General features: G+C 33.5%; 3 protein-coding genes across 3 annotated transcripts; 1 reads left to right on the top strand and 2 right to left on the bottom strand.

The window, feature by feature from the left end:
- Nucleotides 1-849: 849 nt before the first annotated feature.
- On the top strand, nt 850-8,387 carry LOC147558925 (uncharacterized). Its single transcript, XM_086659123.1, has 5 exons — nt 850-913; nt 1,569-1,742; nt 4,709-4,827; nt 7,702-7,819; nt 8,098-8,387. Exons 1-5 carry the CDS (start codon nt 850-852, stop codon nt 8,124-8,126), a joined length of 504 nt encoding a protein of 167 aa, XP_086515249.1. The 3' UTR covers nt 8,127-8,387.
- Nucleotides 8,388-13,364: 4,977 nt separating this feature from the next.
- Nucleotides 13,365-14,629, bottom strand: LOC147558924 (F-box/kelch-repeat protein At3g06240-like). The gene has a single exon (XM_086660678.1). It carries the CDS (start codon nt 14,591-14,593, stop codon nt 13,487-13,489), a length of 1,107 nt encoding a protein of 368 aa, XP_086516804.1. The 5' UTR covers nt 14,594-14,629; the 3' UTR covers nt 13,365-13,486.
- A 3,113-nt stretch (nt 14,630-17,742) lies between these two features.
- Nucleotides 17,743-18,900, bottom strand: LOC147558923 (F-box/kelch-repeat protein At3g06240-like). Its single transcript, XM_086657681.1, has one exon. The coding sequence runs from the start codon at nt 18,862-18,864 to the stop codon at nt 17,755-17,757; it is 1,110 nt and encodes a 369-aa protein (XP_086513807.1). The 5' UTR covers nt 18,865-18,900; the 3' UTR covers nt 17,743-17,754.
- Nucleotides 18,901-27,413: the final 8,513 nt, after the last annotated feature.

Below are 27,413 nucleotides of genomic sequence, written 5' to 3'. Positions count from 1 at the left end.
CGATGTATCAATGCTTTTGTAACGACTAACGTAGATCATAGTCGATTTATCAAAAAAAAAAAGTATTAAATTATTGATCTAGCTGTTTAAATGTGTGTCATCTAACCGTTTGATAACTTTGAGTTATACGATTTTGAGGTAGGGCAAGTTTCTTTCGCCGGTTAGAACAGTTGCATTAAAATTCTGGTTTATCGTATGAATTATGATGAATAGTTGATTTTTTTTCTTTTTATAATTGATATCATGCCAGTCAAAATCAGGTGGTTTTATATGTAATTAGGGCGCCTATCAAAACTATTGCTTAAATAATGAGATTGTTAAGATTTAAAGTAATTGAACATAAATTGTTATTTAGCCACACACATTTGTGATAATATAACACAATAATTTAGTTTTATAACTTATATTTTTTTTATTAAATTCAAAATGGTTTCCATATAAGGTAGGTCTTAGCTTTTGATTTAAAGAAAGAAGAAGATTATTTTCTTTTTGAGGGGAAGGGGCCTTGGTCTGATTTTATTAAGACGAAATATTGACTACATCAGTCGCCAATTGACTTACAATACAAGAAGGGATGTTCGGATATACCCAATTTTGAGTTACATTATTTATAAATGCAATTTTGCAAATAAATGAGCACTATTATTCATGATTCGAGCACAGTACCCAAACTCTAGTTTATGAAAATTTTGCGCCGCCAACTGAACATCCGAAACTGTATGTTCAATCCTCTACGGTGGTTGTTCGTTAACTGCCATACAAGCCGAGATAACTTGCAATGAATCCCCCTCAATAATAACGTTTCGGTGGTTCAACTCCTTTGCCAAGCGGACGCCCATTTTTGCTGCCATGGCTTCCGCCACCACTGCATCCGACAACACCATAACTTCAGTTTTGACAGCTAAGATCCTTCGTGATTCCTGACCACAACAGCAATTGCTGCCAAGACCGGCCTAAGTATATCGGAGGCTCCAAGCAAAATTAAAAATTGGAGTCCCATACAATGGATATTAAGAAAAAATAAATTAAATTTAAACAATGCAAAGAGTACAATCGAACCCTTGACCTTTTATCCAAAATCTAAAGTCTTTACCACTAAGCTACGCCTAGTAGTCAGCTTTTGTGCATAAGTAGTAGCATTTTTGTTTCTCAATCTATAACAATCAATCTTGTGTTTTACAAGGATAGGCTTAGGTTCTATATATTTTTAGTGGTGGAGCATTTTCGGAAATGATTTGGTTTCCGAGTTGTAGGAGTTTTAATTAACTTATTATTCTTCTACTACAAATGATGGTAGAGGGTGTCGGTTCCAGTAGAGGCCAGTTCTTCTTTTATAAGAAAATTAGATTTAGGGTTCTTTCTTTTCATTTAGTATCCTGTTTGTTTCTTGAGTGGAAGTTTTTCTTTCTCAATTAAAGTGCGTGAGATATTTTTTTTCCATCGCCAAGTAGTATTAATTATGGAATACTTAACTTGTTTTTTTTTGTTGAACTATGGAGTACTTAACTTAGGTATATTTTAATTTTCAGTATTCTTGAATTTAAGTGTTATACATTTGCACTCTTCAGTCGGATTATCTTCAAACAATATCAACGAAGATGCTGATGTTGGAGCAAAATCTCAGATAAGTGGGGCTGCTCACTCTTTACCCTCAAACTCTTCTGCTAGCGGCCGAAATACACAACTTCATTTGAATAAAGTTCTGATTATTTATTTATTACCTAATTACTGTTCCTTCAGCAGTTTGTTCATTTCTCCGAAATAGAATCTCACGCAGTATGTAGTTCCAGTAACGAATTTTAGGGACTTTTCATGTAATTTCGCAAAATTTCAGGGCCCTTGATTATTTTTTTTCTAAATTGAGAGATTTCTTTCTTTATCTCAGGATGGATCAGTAGTAGGGGATATGCACCAAATTTGCTAGTTGTGTCTCTTAAAAACCATAAAGGGTTTTCCCATAAAAATTTTCTATGACTGAAAACATGCTTTCGAATAGTTTGCAAAAGGATTGTTAAGGTGTCTTATCAACAAAAATAAAAAATAAGATATTCAACTTTCTTTTGTTTGTTTCTTTTTGTGGCTCACTGTGGTTAAAAGAAGATATCTGAGACCGAGAGAAAGGTTTGAAGCTTGAATAATCATGCAGATAGGTCCCCAACTTCTTCCACTGAACACCAACTGGAGGGATGACTAGGAAAACAAACTCTCATCTGGTGTTGGGAGAAAAATCTTCAATAAGATGTAAGAAGTTAGAATAATATCATTTGGAATGTTTCAAGATATTAGATCCTTTGTAGAAATGTGTAGTTGTAGATAATTGGTGGCCATTTATTATTATAATATTATATCTTATTATACGAAAAAGTTACTTTATTGATATTTCAAAAAAATACCCTACCAGGCTTTAGTTATTATCACATTATTATAATTAGTGTTAATATTATTATTACTTTATTATATGAATTAACATGTTTTTATTAATATGCAAAAATATTTTGTTGGACTTGTGTAGATATTTATTATCACATCTTTTTTTTTTGTTGAACTGATCACATGTTTTCTTCTTAAAAAAAAAGTATTACCGTTAATTTCAACTTGCCTCCATAGTTTTGATCAACTGTAAAATTTGGCGCTTATATTTGTCTAACGTTCTAATTTGATCTAAACGCTATGATTTGTTAGTCATATTTAACCGTTCATATTTTCATTTCCACTTTACCTTTCATTTGATGGGTTTCCTCCACGTCCTTTACCTATTCTAGTCGACCACCAATTGCTGACGACCTTTCACTAAAAAAAAAACAGTCTTCTTCTTCTTCCTTTTCTTTCTCCCTCCCTCCACCACCTCTCTATCCTCCCTCCTACCACCGCCATCACCGTATCCTTCACCATCTTTATCTCTTTAAATCGGAAACTCGCTGAAACTAAAATATTTCAAATGTGCAAGAAATCATATCTCAAACCGATGCGCTAGACATTAATAGACATTCAAAGTATCCTAATGAATGCCAATTTGAAAAATTCTTAACCTGTGCCACAACCACTGGTAGACATTTCAGATGTCCTGAACCAATGCCACGGATATCCAGTGTCTGACGATGTCTTGATTCAGTCTCCCTATTTCTATTATTAGACGCATCCTATTTTGTTTACCATGCAAAGATGACTAAACTCACCAAAATGAACCTGACCAACTTCCAAAATGATTTGATTTTCTTAATTTTTTTAATTTGGCTTCCTCTTTCCTCGTTATCCTTCTTTTAGAAAGTTATTATTTTCAATATCATATCTCATGTTTTTCCATTTGAGGAGTCATTAACAGACAGCCAACAACCTTTCTTTCGAGAAGTTCTTTTTTCATTTTCCACCACCAGCCGTAAGAAGAAGATTTTTTTTCTTGATGAAGGACTTTCTTAGGTTGTTGCAGACCACTCTTTTTTCAACGAATAAGCAGAGGTACGAGATGGAGGAAATTACTTTTACAAAATAAAAAGGTAAAGAGGAAATATATTACAAAAATTTTGTTTATGAACACTTTTTGGTAGAATAATCTCACATTGCTCGTAGACTGAGCATATGATGAGTTTATAGTGTGGGAAAGACCTTACCTCCTTAGTTTTTAGGGTGAGCGAGACTCAATACTAGGGGTGGGAATCGGTCCAGACGGGTGGGATACAGACACTAACTCAACCGGTCCGGACGGAATGGACATAAGTCCTAAGTGCTCACTAGGACATTCGGACAAAACGGGCGGACATTTCAGATTTTTCTCCAACAAAGTGTCCGTCTGTGACTGTTTGGATAGTCGGACAAACCGGGTGTCGATCAGTCGGACACCGGTCACTAATGAACAAATAAAGAAATTTTGTTTGAAATTAGAACTGTTTAGTAGCTAAATACAACTTTCTAAACTCCCACTTTACAATTCCAAAAAAGTAAATCAATATAAAATTAAAAGATAATCATTGAGATTTCTCATGGATTACTATCGGTCATATTCTTCTTCTCATGGATACGATCGGTGTATTGTGGATTCTCAGGTTACTGATGAGATATTGAGATTTTGGACGAAATGGAGACTAGAGAAGAGGCGAAGACAAGATTAAGAAAAGTGATTTCAAGGATTATATATTTTCTCTTGAAATCTAACGATTGTAGCTAACCTTACCAATCTAAAGACTTAAAATCAATCATGTAGGAGGGCGGCTATAAAGGGTAGGATACACGGACGGGCATGGACAGGTTCGGTCGGGCGGACTGTATAAGCATGCGGACTCAGTCGAGTCACCGAGTAAGAGGACCAATGCGTCCGTTCGCTTAAGCTCTTTCGGCCGGGTGGGTACAGACCGATTTGGACATCGAGTGGTCACGGACCCTTCGAACTCGGACGGTCGTGGGCAGATTCTGAGTTTCCGGACCAATACCATCCGATACTGGTACCAGGGCCCCAATATAACAAATCTCGTCCCAATACTATTGAAGTTAATGCCTATATAATAGTAGGACTAACTATACCTCTTAAACTAGGTTTATGTCCGTCTTAAAGCATTTATTTGTGTTTTTAATCGACTGCTTTCTCCTCCCCCTTGCTTTTCTTGTTATTGTTGTTTACTGTAGAAGAGAGAGAGAGAGAGAGAGAGAGAGAGAGAGAGAGAGAGAGAGAGAGAGAGAGAGAGAGAGAGAGAGAGAGAGAGAGAGAGAGGAAAAGACGAATTGTCTGAACTTACTGTTTGGTCACCTTCTGTTTCTGGCCCAGACGAATTGTCTGAACTTACTAAAGTTGCTGAAAGGTTTGAGGAAAAGATATATTATTCTGCTACAAGTAAGGTATGTCTCTCTTACCTGATTCTACATATATTCTGGTAGTTTTTTTTCAATCCTCCTATATTAATGGGCATGTGTTGGGGCGTGGGAAAGGAATTCCATTACGATGATTATCAAGCTTGTAATTTGGTTTCTAGAGATTCGGTTACCTTATTATATTGTTTTGGTTTGGTGAAGAACATGATTGTTAGAGATTGATGTTGTCAATTGATTATTTGATTGACGATTCCAAGGGAAAGAGAGTCATAAAGGAATCCTCCTCCCCTGGGTTTAGGATTCCCCCTTTTAGGAGGAACTGTATTTCTTCTCGGAATGCGGCTTTTGATTCGTTCTTGTCTAATGAACACCATTTCAGGTGCGACTTTTGATTCTTTCTTGTGTAATAAAGACCATTTCAGAATGCGATTCTTGAGTGTATATCCAACACGAGGTGCAAATAGATCTCTTTTTGCCTTAATTGGCGTGTGGGAATGGAATGTGATTCCATAATGGTGTTGAACTGATTAATCGGACGAGAATAAAGACGGTGTCCTATTCTACATGTCAAAATCAATATCGACAACAATGAAATTTATAGTAAGAGGAAAATCCGTCGATTTTAGAAAACGTGAGGGTTCAAGTCCCTTTATCCCCAGAGGCTCCTTTTACTCCCGGAGTCTTTATTTAGATTTATACTCTGAAACCCTTTCTTACCACAAGCTTTTAATAAGATGGCCGTGATCTGGCGTTACGTGCGACTATCTCCACTATTGAAAGAGGGAAAGAAAGATAAAATCCGCTTACTAAAATGAAAAAATTGGCTTTCTACATATGTGTTGTTCCAAGCAATGATTTTTATTAGGTTTAGCAAAGAAAGAGACTTCATAGAAGCCGATATATGAAGAAATAGATAAGCCTATGATGCTATATTTTATATCATGATTGATACAAATATGGATCGAGCCATCTGTTCCTTCATCCAAGAAAAGGTATTTCTATTTTGCATTGCCCATTTGTTGATCCCAAAATTTCTGCAACAAATTAGGTAGGTTGCTAGTGTAGTTCCCACTTCCCTCCCTGTCCACGATTCTGCTATTGTATTGGAATACTTTTACTGGAATATAGGAAGATTCCCTAGATGGGTAGAAATTTAAAAAGTGAGTAAGATTTTTAATGGTTTGTTTATGTACGAAGTAACAAACATTATGATTGGACCAATATTGGTGGATCAGTCTTTAGTCATTCATTGAATGATAAATCATTACAAGTGACGGAGATACGCTATTTAAATACCAGAAGATTCAATATTTTAAAATTGTATCTAGAATGACTCGAAAAGTGGAAACAAGATCCGATATAATTTGGTCGTTATGATCAAACCCAAAATCTTTGGATAGAACCAATCATTAGTTCCCAACCACGGGGCGAGTGGAGTCCAATACATAAATCAGTTAATAAAAGAATAGAAAATGATTTTATTGTGTCAGTTAAGTTGTAGAAGAATTCCAGAACCCAAGAATTAAGAATGACAAGTTCTTCATTACCAAGAATACAATAACCACTTAGAATAGGGAAACAGATTATATTTGTCGAGAAGTCCAAAATGCTGGTGAGCGAGAATGCACCAAGAATCACATTTTTAGCATAATAAGATTCCCTTAAGAAGGGGAATCCTAAACCCAGGGGTGGATGGGATTGCTATCCTATGCCTCAGAAATCATCAATTAAATATTATACCAATAAAGTTAATTCTTACCAATCATGTTCTTAACCAAACCAAACAGTAAAGGGTGGTATTGCGATTACTGGGAACAACATTACGGGAGCGCGACCCTTTGTGTGTGCCAAGCATGGCCCCAAAGTGGAAATTAAATAGAATAGTTTGTTCCTTCCTATGACAATTTTTTCAATGCTCAAAAAAGAAATAAGTAACTTGAAGTCAATGACAAATTGTTGTGAAATCTCATCATAAGTTGTAAGCCCAGGCCTAGTCGGCCCAACAGAGTATAGGGTCAAACCTGGCTCGTGCTACGTTGGAGGGAACAACCTATAGCCGATCCCATTAAAAGTCTAACTTCCTAATTTTTCTAAATCTGTTTACTGTTAGTTATTTCTTGCTTGATTTTATTATATTTGTTATTGTAGGTATAGACACTTGTTTTGGACTTTGAAGCCACATTATTATGGTCATGTCGTTTTCATTAATAAATTTGGGAGAATTTAGAGCTAGGGTGAATTGTGTACAAATTATTGGGGTTTTGGAAGATTTGAAAATACCATTCCTTGTCACCCGATTTCAGAAATCAGGCTTCTGTAGTGGCGCGCCTAGCGCTTTAATAACGATAAAAACTCGACAAAGCCCCAATTTCTACGGTTCTACCAAGAAGCAGCAAATTGTCAGATTGTTCTTAGGCCATAAACAAGGCTAGAGGGTATCTGTTCTAGCAGTTTCAATAGTTTTCTTCTTTTTCTTTATACAAGACAATTAGGCTGGTGTCCATTTTCATTCAATTTTTCAGAAATAGAAGATTTGGAATCTGGTTCGAGGTTTGATTGACTCAAGTCAGATTTCAAAATGTTTTTTTTTCTGACTCATGATGTCTAACGCGCCTGAGATACTGATTTGCGCTAATTTTGAGTTCCTTTGAGTTAAACGATTCAGATTTCACCGAGCCAGATCTAGACAATGAGAAAAAACAATACCACCTTACTAAATTTTGGAGTGTTCTTTGTTTTGATTTGTTCTTTTTATTGAGTTGACGCATTCTTCTTTCTCTCCATTTACGTCTAAATAATATGTTTCTTCATCTCCGCACCAGTAGTATTTGCTATCTATAATTTGTGAGACCTTATGTGCAGTATTCATGGATTTAAATGTTATATATTTTCATTTTTCAGTCGGATTATCTTCGAAAAATAACATTGAAGATGCTGACGATAGAGACCAAATCTCATACAACGGGTGGTGCTAATACCTTACGGTCTGACACTGCTAGTAGTAGCCAAACTCTCCAAGGTAACACAGATTTTTCTACAATCTTTTTTGGTCCTAACTAACCCAGAGTTCAGAAGTTGTATAACATAGAAAGTATGATTTCTTCTCCTAATATGCCGCCATCGCAAAGAACAAAAATATTAATCGAAAGAAAAACGTGAATAGACACAAGAAGTTTTTGTCTTCTTTCTTCCATTAAGTATGCTTGTTATTTCTCTAAGAGTACATGTTTCCTGCATTTTTATCTTGTGACCAATTTATAATTAACGCCTGTCCATTTTCAAACGATTTGTATTCAGTTGGATTATCTGCGGAAGATGCTGAGTAGAGAAAGGATCTGCTGATGTTTGTGAGGTAGAGAGGAGAATTATATATTTTGAACTAAGTGGTATTAGTGTATTCTGTCACTCTCTTATTAGTGTTAGTGTTTGTGTTCTCTTTATTTAATAATGATGAATTGGCATTAGCAAAGCTTGTGATGTATGATTGAGGACATAGTTTGATTATGTCTAACCATTATATCGGTCTGTAATTATGGTCTGATATGGTGTTGCTCGTAATCGATTCTAAGTGGTTGCAGGTTTGATTATATCCACTCTCTTCGTGTATTTTCATTTACAATGTACTCAACCCAAGTTAATGATGAAGTAGAATGGAATAAATATGGATAAACAGAGAGGAGAAGAGTAATTCTAGTCATTAGGATAGTTTCGGAATAAAAGGACAACCTTAGCTAATTTTATTGTTAACTTTAAAAGCATACAAGTCTCTCCTTACATGCTATAGTTGTTTATTTATGAAAAAAATGAGTGAACCCCAAAATCTAGACCCTAATAGGGAAAGAACTATCCAAAAATAATAATGTAAAAGAAAAACAATTTTTAACGCTTCTTAAATTGTTGATAATATGTATAATTTTGTTGTTAACAAGACAGTTCCATAATCTCCTTTTTATTTTCTATGTTGACAACATATATAAATTTTTATGTTTTATAAACGGTTGACAACATATGCAATATCCTAATTTTTATAAAATGTTGATAACATATGTACTTGTCCTGACTTGTTATAAAATGTTGACATCATACAAAATTATGTTGTTAACGACATATACAATGCATTAATCAAAATATTATTATTCGTTAATGGGTTTTTCAAATACGAAAGAGAATATGCATAACATCTTAACGTTTGCAGAAGACAGTAAAAAATGCATTAGCTTAAATGTTTCTGTCAAAAGCAAAACAAATAAAAAGAATGTATTAGTCTAAATGTTTATGTCAAAGCAAAACAAAAAATGGGGAAACCATTTTTTTCTTTACAAGACAAATCAAAAAAATGTTTTAACCAAAATTTTAGTGTTAGTTTGTGTTTGTCAAATGTAAAGGGCAAAATGCGAAACATTTTTGCAAAATATTTTTATAACAAACGAACTTGTTCAGAAATTTACAGAATAATTCAGAAATTTTCAAGAAAAAATTTGACGTTGATTTCAAAGGTAAAATTGTACTTTCACTGAATGAGTTTTTTTTTTCAAATATTATTTAGATTTTGGCATGTTTCTCTATTGAGTTTTTTTCAACTCTGTATGTGACCCTGGAGATCTCAAAAAGTACTCTACTAGATACACATGTGGAGAGTAGCCATTTATATATAAACTAGGTTTCTGCCGCGTCCTACAGACGCGACAGGACCCTCTTGGTTACGCTAATAAACCACATTTTATCTGAAGAAAGAAGAAAAAGAACGACAGTTAAAAAAATCTGGGAAAGAAGAAGAAAGATAATATATATTAAGATTTAAAAGGGGGAGTCGGAAGTTATTTAGAAGTTACGGACGGGAGAGAAAAAGGAGAGAGGTAAGAGAGTAATCGTGGGTGTTGAGAGATATTTTAGGGAGATTTTAATTGATTTAATTGTTGACTACTACCCCTTTGTTTTGAGTCAAATTATTATTAGCACGAAATCGAGAAGAATCAATAAACAATTGAACCCGAAATGGTGTTTTTCACTTGATTCTTCTCTTGGTTCTTCTTGACCCACAAATAAGTACCCGAATCAAGTAAAACTAGGCTTTCCACATAAACTATTGTACAAAAATGATGATATGCCATCGGGATAAGCTCAGTAATTAGTTGTCATCCCTCCTTCTAGCACCAAACTGTGAGGGTACGAAATCACAGGTCAATAAGTTAAGAGGACCGGACCAATGACCGGAAATCAAACATTCACCTCTTAATATTTTGCGGGCACCGACAACGTTTTTTGGCTTAACCTGTGACAAGAGACAGAACACACGTGACTCTAAGATCCCCGGGACACTGGGATGGTGCCGGTCTAAGGGGGCTCCGACGGTCAAGTAAGTAAACTGGGCAAATAATGAATATGAATTATGAACCAGAGTTTGAGCTATCGAGTTAAATATGTTATCTGAGCAAGAGATAGTGATACAACCGGGTGTATGCTTGCCTAATTCTCTGGTCGTTGAGTGAAATAAAGTGGTTGTACTCCTTGGTCGTGAGGAGAGAGAAAGATCAGACGTCTTCCTTAATCAGGTGGTCGTCATGAGACAGAAAGATCACTCGTCTTTCTTAATCAGGTGGTCGTCAGGAGAGAGAAAAATCAATCGTCAGCTGCTTGATTGAGGGATCGTCTGGAGAGATGATGATAGTAGCAGCCGTTGGTTGCATGCCAGAGGTTTGGATGATCGATGCGAGAGAGAAAATAAGTAGTTAGTAGATCACAGGTGAATTGGATGCCTGGTGTTGTTATCCCTAGTTGGATGCCTTAGTCGATGCTCAGACCTTCCTTATATAGTTTTTCGTGGTCAACTGTCTTTCTCGGTCAATGTGGTGGGTTGTCGTCTTGAATATGGTAACGCTTTGATATGAATGTGGATATCGTAACTCCCATTCAACAGATATGTTGATGATATTGTTGACCAACTGTTATTTCGAATAACAGTAACGCCTCAACGGGCATATGGGGTGAAGGTTCGCTTAGGAAATAACGACCAATCTTTTTGTGCTGGGTTGTCTTCTTTATTCAGGGTTGACTTCTTTGTTTAATGTACGTGTTATCCCTAGTGCTGGAGATGAGTGGGACGGCCCCCTTTGTCATTTGGTTCATGAGCTTAGCCCTCATGTGGGCCCATTAATCAATGATTTCTCGGGGTGCTTCTGATGACGTGTTTTGACCTATAAACTCATCTAAAAAAAAAAGTTTTGAAAAACAAAGTAGATTTCAAATGATCAAGATTGAAAAAGAACAACAATGAACTCTTCAAAAGAGAAACTCTTTCAAACCAGTTAGAAACAACTCGAGTGGCACAAATAGATTGAAAATCAAAATCTCAAAAATGAGTTGTTAACTGCAAAAAAAATTAACATATTAACCAAATCCAAAGGTAAGCCAAAATTCATTATATAATTTGTATAATTGAATGAAAGTAAAACAAAAGTGACATAGATAAAAGAGATAGATCCACAATTGTATTTACAATTAAACATTTTAGTATCCACAATTGTATTTACAATTAAATTGATAAAAGAGTTATATTGAATTCTCGGTGTTAATCATATATTTAATTACATAATATTTACAAGGAAAACTAATACTAATACAACAAGGCTACACAACCCGCTTTTAGGGACTCCCACTTGAACCGCATGTGAGAGAAACAAGAGTTTCTCTCTCATCTCACATGTTTAGTCACGTGGAGAGAGAAACAAGGGTTTCTCTCACATGCGGTTCAAGTGGGAGTCCCTAAAGACGGGCTGAGTATACTTTTTGTATTAAATAACTATGAAAAAATTACTTTTGAATTGCTAAAATTTGTTTCGTCAGTCTCTCTAAATCACAATTTGTTATCTCTTTTACTGAAGAGCCTAAGAGACATCAACAATCAAAATGGTAAAAAAATGCATCATCAACTATGTACTCCTAGCAAATTGTGTTTAGCATATTTCTAGTTAATATTTATTTTGTAGCAGTTACAATAAGAATTAATAGTAGTAACAGAAGAACTAACTTGTTGAAAGCAATTCTTCTACTTACAAATGAGAAATTGTAATAAGATATAGAGGGACATAGAGGTGCGAGGCAAGGGCGGAGCCAGGATTCAAATCTAGGCCAAAACTGAAAAATAAAGACGTTGAACCCGCTAGATTTTGTAAGTGAAAGAGGATTGGGTGTGAAGCAAAATAGACTTTCATTATTTTATTTAGTATGTTTCCTTTAGATTATTCTTTATTTGAGAAAGGCGCTTTTAAAATTTACAATGATCCCCTTTAAGACTTCTCTCTTAGCATGACCTAAGAAAGAAAGGGAAAAAAACAGAGAAAAAGAAAAAGGGGAATGGGGACAGGGGGATTCGACCTCGTGACTTCAGCCGTGCACACCCAACCACAACACCAATAGAGCCGATCAGCTTTGTTTTGTCAAATGCTACCTTCTAGTGTATAAAACTAACCCTGACCGTTCCTTCAACAAATACGACCTGTTAGTGTAGATTTTCGGAAACTAACCCTGGCTGCAGCGAGGGCTAGTCTCCATGTAAATCCGCTCTTGGTGCGAGGAAGAAAGGTTGCGGGAAGAAAGTATATATAAAGAGGAGTACGAGATAAAATTCATTCATCTTCTTCTTTTACAACCGAAAACAACTAATTCTTGAGAAGTTATAGAGATAAAGAGGTTATGAAGGAATTACCAAAGGCTATGATTTCAAGAGGAACAAATGGTTGAGACGTAAGGACCATTTTTCATAACCTAAAAACAATTAATCTTATAGAGGTTATGGAGAAATTTTAATGACATTTGTTTAATATAAAGACCATTTGGTATGTGAGGGTAAGATATGTTAAGGTGAACGATTTTTATTAATCTGAGGTAGGTAATAGATCTGGTGACCTATTTTCAAGAAAAAACGGAACAGACGGCTGAATTTGTCTTAATCAACACAAAACATTACATTCTCTATAATAGATTTGGTCAATAAACTACTATTACATATATTATCTTCTATATACGACTCTATTTATTGCCTATTATTTGCAAGAGATTGTTAGTGTATTGATGATGTATCAATGTTATGTAAGTGTAATGACTCTTGGAGTCCTATGTCCAAAAAGACTTTTTCAAACTAGAACGAGAGAAAAAGATTTCATCTCACTTAAGATTTTTTTTGGCTAAATTAAATTTCTTTCAACTTTGCAATCCATTGGAGATCTCAAAATGTACTCTACAGAGTCAGTGGCCCTTTATATATAAAAATTGCCATTACAAATAAAATGATAGAATACTATCATTTTATATCCAAGAAGATACATGCATATAATTTATAATTTAACTTGTGACTCGACCCTAATGTAGTACAATTACCTTTAAATTTAAATAAGTGACATTGAATTAAATTATAAATCAGTGATATTTTCACGAAACAATGGATGAAACTACTTAAATAAAAAACGTCGTACGAGCTTTTGAGCATTTTACATTTTATAAACTACATTTGAGAGAAAGAGTTAGAACTTCATCAAAATTTACACAAACAACTAGCAAAACAAAAATCAATAATCATGATTTTTATATCGTAACCAATCCAAATTAAATGAACTTTGACTCCTATTTTCCTTGAGGCTTTCTTCATAGCTCACCATAGTATTCTCAATTTTTTTGTTACTGGTTCTATTTATTCTTCTCTTTCTTCTCCTTGACCCACATAAGTACCCGAATCAAGTGAAATTAGACTTTCCACATAAACTATTGTACGAATAAATGATGATGATGATATGCCATTCACATCTATGATGTTCCTCACTCTTCCTTGCTTTTTATCATACACACCTAAAGTATTACTAAAACCCTCAAATAGAATATCGCCATTTTCACAATAAACTAGTGGCTTTCTGAAATAAATCTTATCAAACGATGTGTGTGGAGGAACGATTAACAATTTACTCCAAGATTCACTTACTCCGTATTCTTTCATCACCCATACATCAACAGTGCAGTTCCAGTTAAAAGGTAAACAGCAAAAAATATCACCTCCCAAAACACCCAAAGTTGTTTGCTCTCTCCCATCAAAACAATCTGGTAGTGAAATTTCATAGAATCTCTCTTCTCTAAGGTTGAAAGAAACAATAACTCTTGAATTTTTCGATATCCAATGAAGAGCTCCATTAACAAAGATTCCAGGTACAACGAAAGAAGTATTAGGAATGGATTGAATAGTATTAATTCTCCATGAGTTCGATCTTAATGTATAGACATGGACTTGAAGAGAAACTTCAGATGCACTCGAACAACTAGTAATCAAAATTCTTACCAACTTATAATCCTCTGTTTGATCATCATAACCAAACCCGCATTTCCCCACATACCCTAAGCTATACCTTGGTGGTACTGGTATTCTCTTGTATTCATTGGTGAGTGGGTTCCAAACACAAATTAAAATTGAAGATAGTTTTAAACAAATCAAACCATTACAAGATCCAATTATATCAACAGAAACACAATCCAGTTTCATTGGGTAATCAAGTTTAATAGCCGTAAAAGATTCATCTGTTAATGACAAAAATTTAGCATAATGATTTGGAGATGGAGAGTAGAGATGTGAAGCTCTAAACATGAGACTAAAATCTTGATTTTGATTAGAAAGGTTAAGATGATTTTGAATAAAATAAGGATTACTAAATAACCTATTCCATGACTTACATACGGATTTAAATCTTAAGATGGATCTTCCTCGTACCCTTGAAAATATATTAATAATAACATCTTCTGAGAGTTTCGTCATCGTGACCCTTGTGTTTCTTCTTCTTCTTCCTTTTCAGATTTCAATAGTTTCTTAGTAATATGTATATATATAGACATAGGCTCAAATCGAAGTTTCATTCGGTTTCAAATAGTAGTTTCCTAATTGGAACCAAACAGGTATTAGGGTTTAGACTATACTTACCGATAAAAATATGTCAAACAAAATAAAGCCCGGCCTCAATTCATGGGCGAGCTCAAATGGATTCTCCCCAGACGATTTACTCACTACGTGCCACAAACCCACGTTTGGTTGCCCATTTTGTTCCCCCGGCCCAGATTTACTTACCACTCAAAAAACACTTCTAAACTTCAAACCCCGTCCATATAACAAAGGTCATATGACTACACAACTAACGGCAAGCTAGTTCAACAAAAAAAAAAAAAAAACTAACGGCAAGCTCAATTAATTATATTTTTTTTCCATTTTTGCAAACTCATAAAAGCATCTGCTTCAAATTGTCAACAGATGTTGCCCAAGTGGTTCCAAAGTGTTGACATAAACTCGCCCTGGAAGTCTCAGGTTCGAACACTAAAGAAGGTGGAATCTTTGGTTATTTGAATTGGAATTATTAGGGTATAGTCGTATCCGTATAGACACTTGTTTAGGACTTTGAAGCTGCATTATAATGGTCATGGGGTTTTGGAAGAGTTGCACATACAATTTCTTGTCACCCTATTTCAGAAATCAGGCTTCTGTAGTGGCGCCTAGCGCTTTAATAACGATCAAAACTCGACAAAGCCCCACTTTCTATGGTTTTACCACAGAGCAGCAAATTGTCATATTATTCTTAGGCCGTAAACAAGGCTAGAGGGTATCTGTTCTAGCAGTTTCAATAGTTTTGTTCTTTTTCTTTATACAAGACAATTAGGTTGCGTTCATTTTCATTCAATTTTTCAGAAATAGAAGATTTGGAATCTGGTTCGAGGTCTGATTGACTGAAGTCAGATTTCAGAATGTTTTTTTTTTTTTCTGATTCATGATGTCTAACGCGCCTGAATCACTGATATTTGCTAATTTTGAGTTCCTTTGAGTCAAACGATTCAAATTTCACCGAGCCAGATCTAGACAGTGAGAAAAAACAATACCACCTTACTAAATTTTGGAGTGTTCTTTGTTTTGATTTGTGCTTTTTATTGAGTTGACGCATTCTTCTTTCTCTCCATTTACGTCTAAATAATATGTTTCTTCATCTCCGCACGGCCGCACCAGTAGTATTTGCTATCTATAATTTGTGAGACCTTATGTGCAGTATTCATGGATTTAAATGTTATATATTTCCATTTTTCAGTCGGATTATCTTCGAAAAATAGCATTGAAGATGCTGACGATAGAGACCAAATCTCAGACAACGGGTGGTGCAGGTTTGATTTCTTCAATCTTTTTGGTCCTAACTACCCAGAATTTAGAAGTTGTATAACATAGCAAGTATGATTTCTTCTCTTAATATGCCATCGCAAAGAACAAAAATATTAAACGAAAGAAACACGTGGTAGACAAAAGAAATTTTTGTCTTCTTTCTTCCATTAAGTATGCTTATTGTTTCCTGCATCTTTTATCTTGACCAATTTATAATTAACGCCTGTGATTGTTATCCATTGTCAAACGATGTGTACTCAGTAAGATAATCTGCAGAAGATGCTGAGTAGAGAAAGGATCTGCTGATGTTTGTGAGGTAGAGAGGAGAATTATATATTATGAACTAAGTGGTATTAGTTGTATTATGTCACTCTCTTATTAGTGTTTGTGTTCTCTTTACTTAATAATGATGAATTGGCATTAGCGAAGCTTGTGATGTATGCTTGAGGTCATAGTTTGAGTATGTCTAACCATTATATCGGTCTGTAGTTATGGTCTGATATGGTGTTGCTCATAATCGATTCTAAGTGGTTGCAGCCTTGCAGGTTTGATTATATCCACTCTCTTCGTGTATTTTCATTTACAATGTCTCGCCCAAGTTAATGATGAAGTAGAAGGGAATAAAGATAGAGAAAGAGAGGAGAAAAGTAATTCTAGTCGTTAGGATAGGTTCGGAATAAAAGGATAACCTTGGCTAATCTTACTTTTAACATTTTATAACGAAATTTATAGTGAAAACCCCACAAAATGGGTCCAAATAAGAAATTAGGGCCACCCAAAAATAATATTGTAAAAGAACTCATTTTGTAACATTTTTTAAAATGTTGACAACATATATAATTATTTTGTTAAATTCTAATTTTTTGCATAATTCCCCTTTTACCCTTCTATGTTGACAACATATATAAATATGTTGTTATAAACTGTTGACGACATATAATTTTGTTGTTACAAACTGTTGAGAACATATGTAATAACGTTCTGACTCATTATAAAATGTTGACGACATATATAATTTTCTTGACTTGTTACAAAATCTTGATAACATACATGATTATGTTGTTAACAACATATATAGTGCATCAACAAAAATATTATTTGTCCGTTAATGAGTCCGTCAAATAAAAAGGATGATATGCATAACATTTTAATTTTTGCAAAAGACAAAGTCAAAAAATGCGTTAGTCTAAATGTTTATGTCGTAAGCAAAACAAAAAATGCGGAAATCATTTCTTTCTTCCCAAGATAAATCGAAAAATTCTTTAGCCAAAATGTTAGTGTCAGTCTGTGTTTGTCAAAACAAAATATTTTTGCAAACCAATTTTTGAGCAAAAAAAAAAATTGGTCAGAAATGTACAAAATTGTTGAGAGCAAACTAAGATTTTTTCAGATATTTTCATAAATGTTTTTCACGTTGATTTTGGGGTAAAATTGTACTTTTACAAAATAAGTTTTTTTTTCAAATATTACTTCAAATTGGGCCCGGTTTCCTGTTATTCCCAAATTTTCTAAGCCACCGCTAAGTAAGGCCTTCTAATAGCTGAAATAAAGCAAAGAGCTACCTTTGCCAGGCCTTAGAATTACGGGCTCGTACATGTGAAAGAAAGAAGTAAAACGTTATCAAAATCTACACAAGGAACAACTAGGAAACAGAAATCAATAAAAATCATGATCTTTATATCGTAAGCATCCCAAAGTAAAAGAATTTTGACTCCTAATTTTCAACACTGTTGCTTTTTTTTTATAACTCGTCGTAGTATTCTCAATTTTTTTTGTTACTGGTTCTATTGATTCTTCTCGTGGTTCTTCTTGACCCACATATAAGTACCCGAATCAAGTGAAACTAGGCTTTCCACATAGACTATTGTACTAAAATACGATTGCATGCCTTTCACATTTATGATGTTCCTCAAACTTTTTTGTTGTTTATCATACACACCCAAAGTATTGTCAGTACCCTCAAATAGAATATCACCATTTTTATAACAAAATAGTGGTTTTGTGAAATAAATCTTTCCTAAACATGTCTTTTCAGAAATGGTTAACAATTTACTCCAAGACGACCTTATTCCATATTTCTTCATCACCCATACATCAGCAATGACCCTCCAATTAAAAGACTTGTGACAAATAAAAAGATCACCTCCCAAAACACCCAAAGTTGTGTTCCCTCTCCCATCAAAACAATCTGGTAGTGAAATTTCATAGAATCTCTCTTCTCCAAGGTTGAAGGAAACAATAAGTCTTAAATTTGGCGACATCCAATGAAGAGCTCCCTTAATAAAAACTCCAGATACATCAAAAGAAATATTAGGAATGGATTGAATAGTATTACTTCTCCATGAATTCGATCTTAATGTATAGACATGGACTTGATGATGAGAAATTTCAGATGAACTCGAAGTAGTTGTAACAAATTTTACCAACTTATAATCCTTTGTTTGATCATCATAGCCAAACCCCAATTGTGCCACATTCCCTAACCTATACCTTGGTGCTAATGGTATTATCTTGTATTCATTGGTGAGTGGGTTCCAAACACAAATTAAATACGGAGACAGTTTTAAACAAATCAAACCATTACAAGATCCAATAATATCAACACAAACACAATCCAGTTTCATTGGGTAATCAAGTTTAATAGCCCTAAAAGATTCATCTGCTAATGATAAAAAATTAGCATAATGATTAGGAGATGGAGAGTAAAGATGTGAAGCTGTAAACATGAGATTAAATTCGTTTCTTTGATTAGAAAGGTTAAGATGATTTTGAATAAAATAAGGATCACTAAATAACCTATTCCATGACTTACATACGCATCTAAATCTTAAGATGGATCTTCCTCGTATCCTTGAAAATATATTAATAATAACATCTTCTGAGAGTTTAGTCATCGTCACCCTTGTATTTCTTCTTCTTCTTCCTTGTCAGATTCCAATAATGTCTTAGTAATATACGTATATATATAGACAATTAGACATAGGCTTAAATCGAAGTTTCATTCGGTTTCAAATAGTAATTTCCTAATTGGAACCAAACAGGTATTAGGGTTTAGATACTTGCCCATAAAAAATTGTCAAACAAGATAAAACCCTCAATTCATGGACGAGCCCACATGGACTCCCCAGCCCAGATAACAAAGCTCATATGCCTACCCAGCTAACCATGGGAAAGTTTAAATGCATTCACCATTTTTGCTAGATACACTCACATGTTAGGTAATTTGTGTTGAAGTCAAAGGAGATGTGAGTGTGGCAGATAGAAATGGAAAGTGTATATAACATTTCTCAGCTAACCATAGGCTCTACTTAATTATAATTATTTCTCCATGCCAACCCTTTAACTTATTTAGGAACTTATACACGTGCCACAATTTTTTTGTTTTTTGGAGAAATCGACTACGATCTAGGTTAGTCGTTTGGGAAATTTGGCCAAAACTCCCTAAAAACTTTGGCCTTTGGTTAAAAAGGATTGGACAATTTTTTATGGGCTTCAGCTCCCTGTGGCATTTTTGAAAATTATCTAATATAGGGAAAAGACAAAACTGACCTTATTGCAAACTAGTTTGCAAACCAGTTTGCAAACCAATTTGCAAAGCAATGCAAATTAGTTAGCAAGGCAAACCAGATTGCAAACTAGTGCAAACCAGTTTGCAAATCAGTTTGCAATGCTTTGCAAGGCAAACCAGATTACAAACCAGTTTGCAAATCAGTTTGCAAAGCTCTGCAAGGCAAACCAGATTGCAAACCAATTTGCAAAGTAGTGCAAACCAGTTTGCAAACCAGTTTGCAAACTAGTTTGCAAAGCTTCGCAAAATCAAACCCTAACAAAATAAGTAACTAAGAAGTAAGATTATATAAAATGTGAGGGTTTTTGGAAAATCTGAGGGTGTTTCTAAAATTTTCCTTTATACAAAGGTTAATTCAGGTATACAAAATTAAGGGATTTTCAGAATTGTCCTTCAAGCCTATTTCCAAACTTTTCATGGTGCCTAGAAGGAAAAAAAGATAACTTGTCTTTTTGACAAAAAAAAAACAAAATATTGGGTCTCCAGCCCAATTTCCTGTGGGAAATTTGGCCAAAACTCCCTAAAAACTTTGGCCTTTGGTTAAAAAGGATTGGACAATTTTTTATGGGCTTCAGCTCCCTGTGGCATTTTTGAAAATTATCTAATATAGGGAAAAGACAAAACTGACCTTATTGCAAACTAGTTTGCAAACCAGTTTGCAAACCAATTTGCAAAGCAATGCAAATTAGTTTGCAAGGCAAACCAGATTGCAAACTAGTGCAAACCAGTTTGCAAATCAGTTTGCAATGCTTTGCAAGGCAAACCAGATTACAAACCAGTTTGCAAATCAGTTTGCAAAGCTCTGCAAGGCAAACCAGATTGCAAACCAATTTGCAAAGTAGTGCAAACCAGTTTGCAAACCAGTTTGCAAACTAGTTTGCAAAGCTTCGCAAAATCAAACCCTAACAAAATAAGTAACTAAGAAGTAAGATTATATAAAATGTGAGGGTTTTTGGAAAATCTGAGGGTGTTTCTAAAATTTTCCTTTATACAAAGGTTAATTCAGGTATACAAAATTAAGGGATTTTCAGAATTGTCCTTCAAGCCTATTTCCAAACTTTTCATGGTGCCTAGAAGGAAAAAAAGATAACTTGTCTTTTTGACAAAAAAAAACAAAATATTGGGTCTCCAGCCCAATTTCCTGTAGTCGTTATAAGGTATTGATACATTATGAAGATATGATAAGCACGATAACCGCTCAAGTTAAACTTATAATAAAAGAGGCCTAAAGCCCAAAAATATGAAGGAGGATTAAAGTCCGACAAACTTATTACATTATTTACATCTATAATAGCCCTAGTTCAATAACCATATATTCCACCTTCCGAGGGAATCGAACCTAGGACCTCCAGGTTTTTGGAGTTTATGTCAACACTTTTACAAATTCATAAAAACATCCAAATTTTACTTGGTCAAAGTCCAATTCTTTGGACCAAGTCTTTATTAAGTCCGCAACAACAAACGTAAAGAAAATCCTTCGTCAACTAAAATAAATAAATAAATGAATGAATAAAGAAGTAAGTCCAAGGTGTAAGCTTAATTTCCTACTTTGAGAGGGTCGCGGCCTTGGGACAAAAAAAAAAGTCTCCGGGACATAAATACTAGATCAATCAAGATTGTTGATCGTCTCCGGGGCAAGTCTTTATTAGGGGGCATATTTTTTTTACCCCAAAAATTTACTTGATTAAATTCCACCCGCTAATCTTCATCTTCCCTCTTTTCCTCTCTCTCCTATTGTCATCTCTCTTCCATTGTCTCTCACCATCTTTTTCTCTCTTTCTCTTATTCTCTCTCTCTCTCTCATTCACTAATTTTCTCCCTCGATTCTTCATTGTCTATATCTTACTATCTTTCTCTATTGTTCTCACTATCCCTCTTTCGAACTTTCATTGTTTATATATATCTCAATTTTTCAATGTTTGTCGGTCGATCTCTCGTCGTTTTTCGCTCTTTCTCCCTCTCTCACACAGACACGATTCTGGCGAAGGGAAGTGTTACTTTCGCCGGAACCAGACCTCGATAAGAGTTTCTGGCGAGATCTATAGAGTTTCTCGTCGTTTTATGTTGTCAAAATGACATTCCTGTCTTTATGTAGCCAAAATTATATATATTTTTTTTACTTTTATATTGTCAAAATTATATTTTTATTCTTATTTTGTCAAACTTATATTTCACTTTGCGAACTTAAGAGTAAGAATGTCAATTGCTTAATACAACATAATACAAATGTAAATTTATCAATGTACAAGGGTGAAATGCTATTCTAACAATGTATAGATAAAAAAAGGATGTTACTATTATAAAAGAATAAAAATATCATTTTAATATAAAAGCGTAAACATATCACTTTACAAGATAAAGTTAAGAATGTCATTGAGATCACATAAAGGTAAAAATGTCATTTTGGTATGAGGGTTAAAATGTTATTTTGACAACATCAGGGTAAACATGTTATTTTGGTATTATAAAAGGAGAAAAATGTCATTTTTCCTAAAATAATCATTTTGAACATAAATGGCGATAAATATTAGATTTCCAGTATTTGAATATATCAAAATATTTTTCCTTTTTGATATTTGATATTTTGATTTTTGACTTTCTACGGAAACTAATTGCCAGGAGAGCAAGGAATTTAAAGTAGGGCATTTTATGGAAATAGATTCTTTAAAGAATTAAGTCATGAAAATATACTTCATTTTAAATGGTCTTTGGTATAGGAAGAGCGATATCTGGTGTAGGCAGTGCGTTAGAAAGGTCAATTTATGTATTTGCTCTTCCTTTACCAAATTTATTTAAGGAGAGCGTTATAAGAATCATTTAATAAATAATGACAAATGTAAGGACTTGAATCAAAATTTACAATAGATCCAAGATTTTACTCACTTGTAGTTTTGTCTCACACAAACAATCCAACCTTAATATTGACCACTACTATCAACATTACCATTAATATTATAAAATACTTGCAAAATATATAAATTTACAATCACTATTGTCTTAGTTACACGCTTTTAAATGGTGCATCAAGATCTCATGGATGAGGAACCACCATTAATGGAGAAGGAGACAATCTACATCAACAAAGAAGAGTCCTTTGACTTAAACGAAGACATCGACTTAAACGAAAGCATCGACTTAAACGAAAACATCGACTTAAATGAGGACATCGACTTAAACGAAGATATCGACTTAAACAAAGACATATATAATGAAGATAATATGTCTCAGGTAAAGAAAAAAAAATTTTCTATGGTTGAATAAACAGTTTCAGGGTTTTAGGTCGTTTTTATGCAAGTAAAGGATTTTCGGTTGGATTGAGTGAAATAGACAACAAATTTCGGTCGACTTGGCTAAAATGGCTCTATTTTTCATCCGCTCTGGACGAAATTTGTTTAACTTTTCAGTGGTTCTAGATGAAAATTTTCACTATAGAGACGAGTGTTGTGTTACTCATCTAGGGTTTAGGGTTTCCATTTTTATCTCTCTCTCTCTCTCTCTTTGAACGAACAACATCTCTATCTCTCTCTTTGATCTAACAACAACTCTATTTCTCTTTGATCGAACAACATTTCTATCTCTCTTTGATCGAGCAACAATTCTATCTCTTTTTTATCGAACAATATCTCTATCTCATGATTTGATCGAACAACATCTCTATCTCTCCCTTTGATCGAACAAAATTTTAAGAGTATCTCTTTATTTGATCAAACAGAGTTTTATGAGTTTCTCTCTCTTTCATCGAACATAGTTTTAGGGGAAGGATCAACGTTTAATTTTGGGACATTTTGGAAAATAGTGTTTATCTCTCCCCATCCTAAAAAGAATGCTCTATCTGCCTAATGCACTGTCTTTACTAAACATTGTTCTTCCTATACCAAAGACCTACCTATTTCTACATAAATTCTTTTATTTCAATGAAAATAGGTGATATCAAAAACAACTTTAGAGAATCTTCAATGCAAAACTGAAAAAAAAAAAAAAAAAAACTCAGTCCTATGTGTCAAGTCTCAATTAAGATTTTCTTTCATACGTGGATAATTGAGTTTCTTTAAACTTTGTATTTCCCTAGTGTAGGTCTCGAAAAATATTGGATTTTTGAGTCTAAGGTACAAAAATAGGGGGGGGGGGGGGGGGGGTAATTAGTCATATATCCACTCCTATATCAATAAATAATATAAAACCAAAATAAACAGAAAATGGAAAATAAGTCCAAAATTTCACTTTTTGGTGGGACTCATGCATCAAGTCAGTTATTTTCTCCTATTATTACCCTTTTGTAATATATTCTAACCCAACGTACACCAAAGGTTTCTTGTGGTTGAGTTAAGAAATTTATCCTTTCCATAAATTTTAAGAACAAATTTTATGGTGGATATTTATTGTCAATATTTATTTCCAAAATAAAAATTTGCAAATTCATTCTCAATATTTATTTCCCAAATTTATAGTTGTCAAGATTAACATACCGAATCACTAGTTTTTGTCCTAAAAACCAGATTTCATTCCCTCTCTATATGTTCTTACAACGTTTTTATCTCTACAAACTATTTTGTCATGAAAATTATATATATGTTGATTAAATTCGAATCTTCTTAAAACATTTATTTAGTTCTAACAACATACTTAAACGTAAAAATTTTATCACTTTTTTCGTAAGAAAAGAAGTTTAACTTCCCATCACCGCAATCTTCTTGTCATAAAAAGCATAAGGTAAACTGATATCTATTTTGCTGACATTTTCAGTATTTTTCTAACATTTTATTAGTTCTATTAGCATAATATGTGTGTCATATGTTATAAATTAGTTAGAGTAGGTGGATAAAAGTTTGATTATTTTTCTAGCATCTTATTGATCCTAACAACATTCTTAGATATAACAGAACTTTGAAAATTTTTCTAGCATTTTATTGATTTTAAAAACACAATTATATACTTACACCAAAAAATACTTCTAATTTTTAAAACAACTGAGGTGATGAATCGGCCTAACAACAACATAATAATGTATCATATTTTTCGGACTTACATTATGTTAACGAAATTTTTAACATTCTCTAGCATTTCCTTGATTCTCCTGTATTACTTAAATTAGGAGAACAAGATTTTAAACTTTTGTTTAGAATTTTCTTTATTCTTATATATAATATATGTTTTGAGTTGTTTAAATTAAAACAATTTTTAATATTTTTTCAGCATTTTATTGAGTTTAACAACATAATTATATATAACATGTGTTTTTACTTGTTAGAGCAAGTGAACAAAATTTTGATTATTTACCTAGCATTTTATTGATTCCAACAACACACTTAGGTATAACATGTTTTTGAGTTGCTTAGTTTAGATTAACAAAATTTCAAAAAAATTCAGGCATTTTACAGATTTTAACAACCCAATTATATCTTAAAAAAATTCAATCTTGTTTTCATCTAAAATATGCATGTAAACTAATATGGGAGATTTTATAAGTAATGTCTTTTATTATCAAAGGCAATGTATTTTGCAAGTTTGACTTGGTCAATTCATAATGACTAAGTTTGTTTAATGGCAATGATAATTTTTAGGGTTCAGTTCACCCATCCGGCCTTCTCCGGTCGGCGACATTAATTAAAAAATATCTTCTTCCTTCATCTTTTTCCTTCTTGTTCTCCTTTTTTCTTCCTCCTTTCCCTCTTCTTCCCTCTCTTCTCTCTCTATTGTCTACCCTTCGCCGACTGTCTGGTAAACCAGACTGCATCTAGATCTTCACCATGAGCTATCAATTCCAATCACTCTGGTTCAAATTCTGATGAAGTGATGATATCTCTATCATAAGCTTTTTCTTGCTTTTCGGTTGCTTTAATAATGGCGTAAAAGTACACAAAGTTCTCATACATTTTTCATTCACGCTTGTTATTCCAAACCTTTACTTCCATTGTTATCAATTTTAGGATTTCAAATCATGTGTTAAAGGGGTTTTTGTTTTTGATGGTTTGATTTCTACTTGTTAATTAATTTGAATGGAGAATATAACGGGACGTGCGCATTAGGGTTAAGGTTTCTCCTGTCCCAAACAATAATAAAAAAAAACACACGAAAATAATAAAACACAAACTATAGAACCGTATATAATCACAACGAAAGAAACAAAACAAAGGTTCGAGATAAGATTAAGCTCTAAAGACTGAGATCAAATAATCTAGAAATTACTATGTATAAGAACAACCCTAGAATCAGAAAGAGAAAAAAGGGATTCCCATTAAATTACCTTTATTAGTTGGTGAAGAATGAAGAAGAGATTACTATACAAGTTATTAGAAACTACTACTAGCTAAATAGTTGATTTGAAACCCTAATAATCTAGAAAAAGAAGAAGGAAGGAAATGAATGAAGGAAGAAGAGAGAGAAATAAAAATTCAGTTACGGTCGCCGACCAACACTGTTAGGTCAAACCTAGCTTGAGGCATTGCCTCTTAAACATACATGGCCTTTAACCAAACTAGGAATTGCCTTTAGCGAGATTGCCTATAACAACTTTTGGCATTGCCTATAAAATCTCCCAACTAATATATATTCTGCTGACATTTTCTTTATTGTTGTAGCATTTTATTGATTTGAACAACATCATATGCTTTGTTAAACATTTTACATAAAATTTTTTCTAGCATTTCTTTGATTTTTTGTATAAATTTTGGCAACTGTACCAACATCTTCTAAACTCTGAAAAATCGATCATATTTTCACAAACATAAATTAGTTGGATAAACAAAGAATGTTGTCGACATCGTTGTGGTATTTGTAGCATTCCTATAATATCTTCTAGCATTTCCATTAACTCTCAACATTTTTAACGTCTTTCACGATATTTGTACTAAAACTTAGAGTAATTAAAATTAAGAGAAACACATTAAAACATAATCAATTACAATATAATCCATTACAAGACCTAATAACTTCAATATTTTTTCCATTTATCCTTCAATTCATGCAGGAGCATCCAAGTCAATTCAACCTTCATCCTTTACGATTGCATTGATAGATCTTTGGCTGACATCCTGTGCGACAAAGGCTTATAATTAGTTCGACCACAAGTTCATCCACGTGAAAAATCACATACAACCACAATCATGCCTATAACTTTGTAAAATACATTAGTGTTCAAACAAGTGCTTGTAATTCATGGAATAATAAAATAAAAAACGTAAAAGAATCGAAATGTAAAACTTCACAGGAAATCTGTACAATTGTCGATAAAGTCATTTTGAGAGTAACGATGTTATGTTTGTAAAAATATTATTTTTTGGTTAGAGTTCAGAAAATGGTTGGTAAAATTTCCAAAATTTATGAAAAATCAATAAAGTGCTACAAGAAATTTGAGGGCGTTGCCGACTGCAAAGAAACTCGCTCATACAATATTACGAAACGTAAATGATTTTTTTGGATAAGCCAGAAAATTATAAAAAGTAAATATGTTGTTAGAATCAAGAAAAATTCTTTGAAAATATACAAACAGTTTGAAAATATATAAGTAATTTCCATGCAAATTTTCCAGAGGAAACAAGATTGAAGAGAGAGAAACAATGGAACAAGATTTGAAGAAATTTTTTTAAGAAAAATATTGATATCCTAGCTTTAAGAATAAGAACAACAATCCATGCATGGTGCAATAATTTATCATAAAAAAAAACGAGAATATGATAAAAAGAGATCTGTAATCCATTGAGCACCATGTTCTTCTTGTTTTCTTCAGGTGAAGACTAAACAGAATGGATGAATTTTCTCTGCAATTGCTTTAGGATTTATCTCGGTGAACTGAAGAAGAGAGTTATGGTCGATTTTTTAGTCAAAAGATTAGGAAAAAATGGAAAAGGCAACTTTTTGTAGGGATAGAAACTTCTT

This window comes from Eschscholzia californica, unplaced genomic scaffold, assembly GCF_041429995.1.
Source record: "Eschscholzia californica isolate CP2 unplaced genomic scaffold, dmEscCali1.0.p SCAF_2, whole genome shotgun sequence".
Taxonomy (NCBI): domain Eukaryota; kingdom Viridiplantae; phylum Streptophyta; class Magnoliopsida; order Ranunculales; family Papaveraceae; genus Eschscholzia; species Eschscholzia californica.
This window is presented reverse-complemented; position numbering and strand designations above follow the sequence as displayed.

What these genes read in the sequence shown, in the direction of transcription:
- LOC147558925 (XM_086659123.1), top strand. Translation starts at nt 850, where the DNA reads ATGGCTTCCGCCACCACTGCATCCGACAACACCATAACTTCAGTTTTG. An exon ending in TAATTACTGTTCCTTCAGCA is followed by an intron (nt 1,743 to 4,708) that starts GTTTGTTCATTT and finishes AGAGAGGAAAAG; the next exon opens with ACGAATTGTCTGAACTTACT. An exon ending in TAGTAGCCAAACTCTCCAAG is followed by an intron (nt 7,820 to 8,097) that starts GTAACACAGATT and finishes ATTTGTATTCAG; the next exon opens with TTGGATTATCTGCGGAAGAT.
- LOC147558924 (XM_086660678.1), bottom strand. Translation starts at nt 14,593, where the DNA reads ATGACGAAACTCTCAGAAGATGTTATTATTAATATATTTTCAAGGGTA.
- LOC147558923 (XM_086657681.1), bottom strand. Translation starts at nt 18,864, where the DNA reads ATGACTAAACTCTCAGAAGATGTTATTATTAATATATTTTCAAGGATA.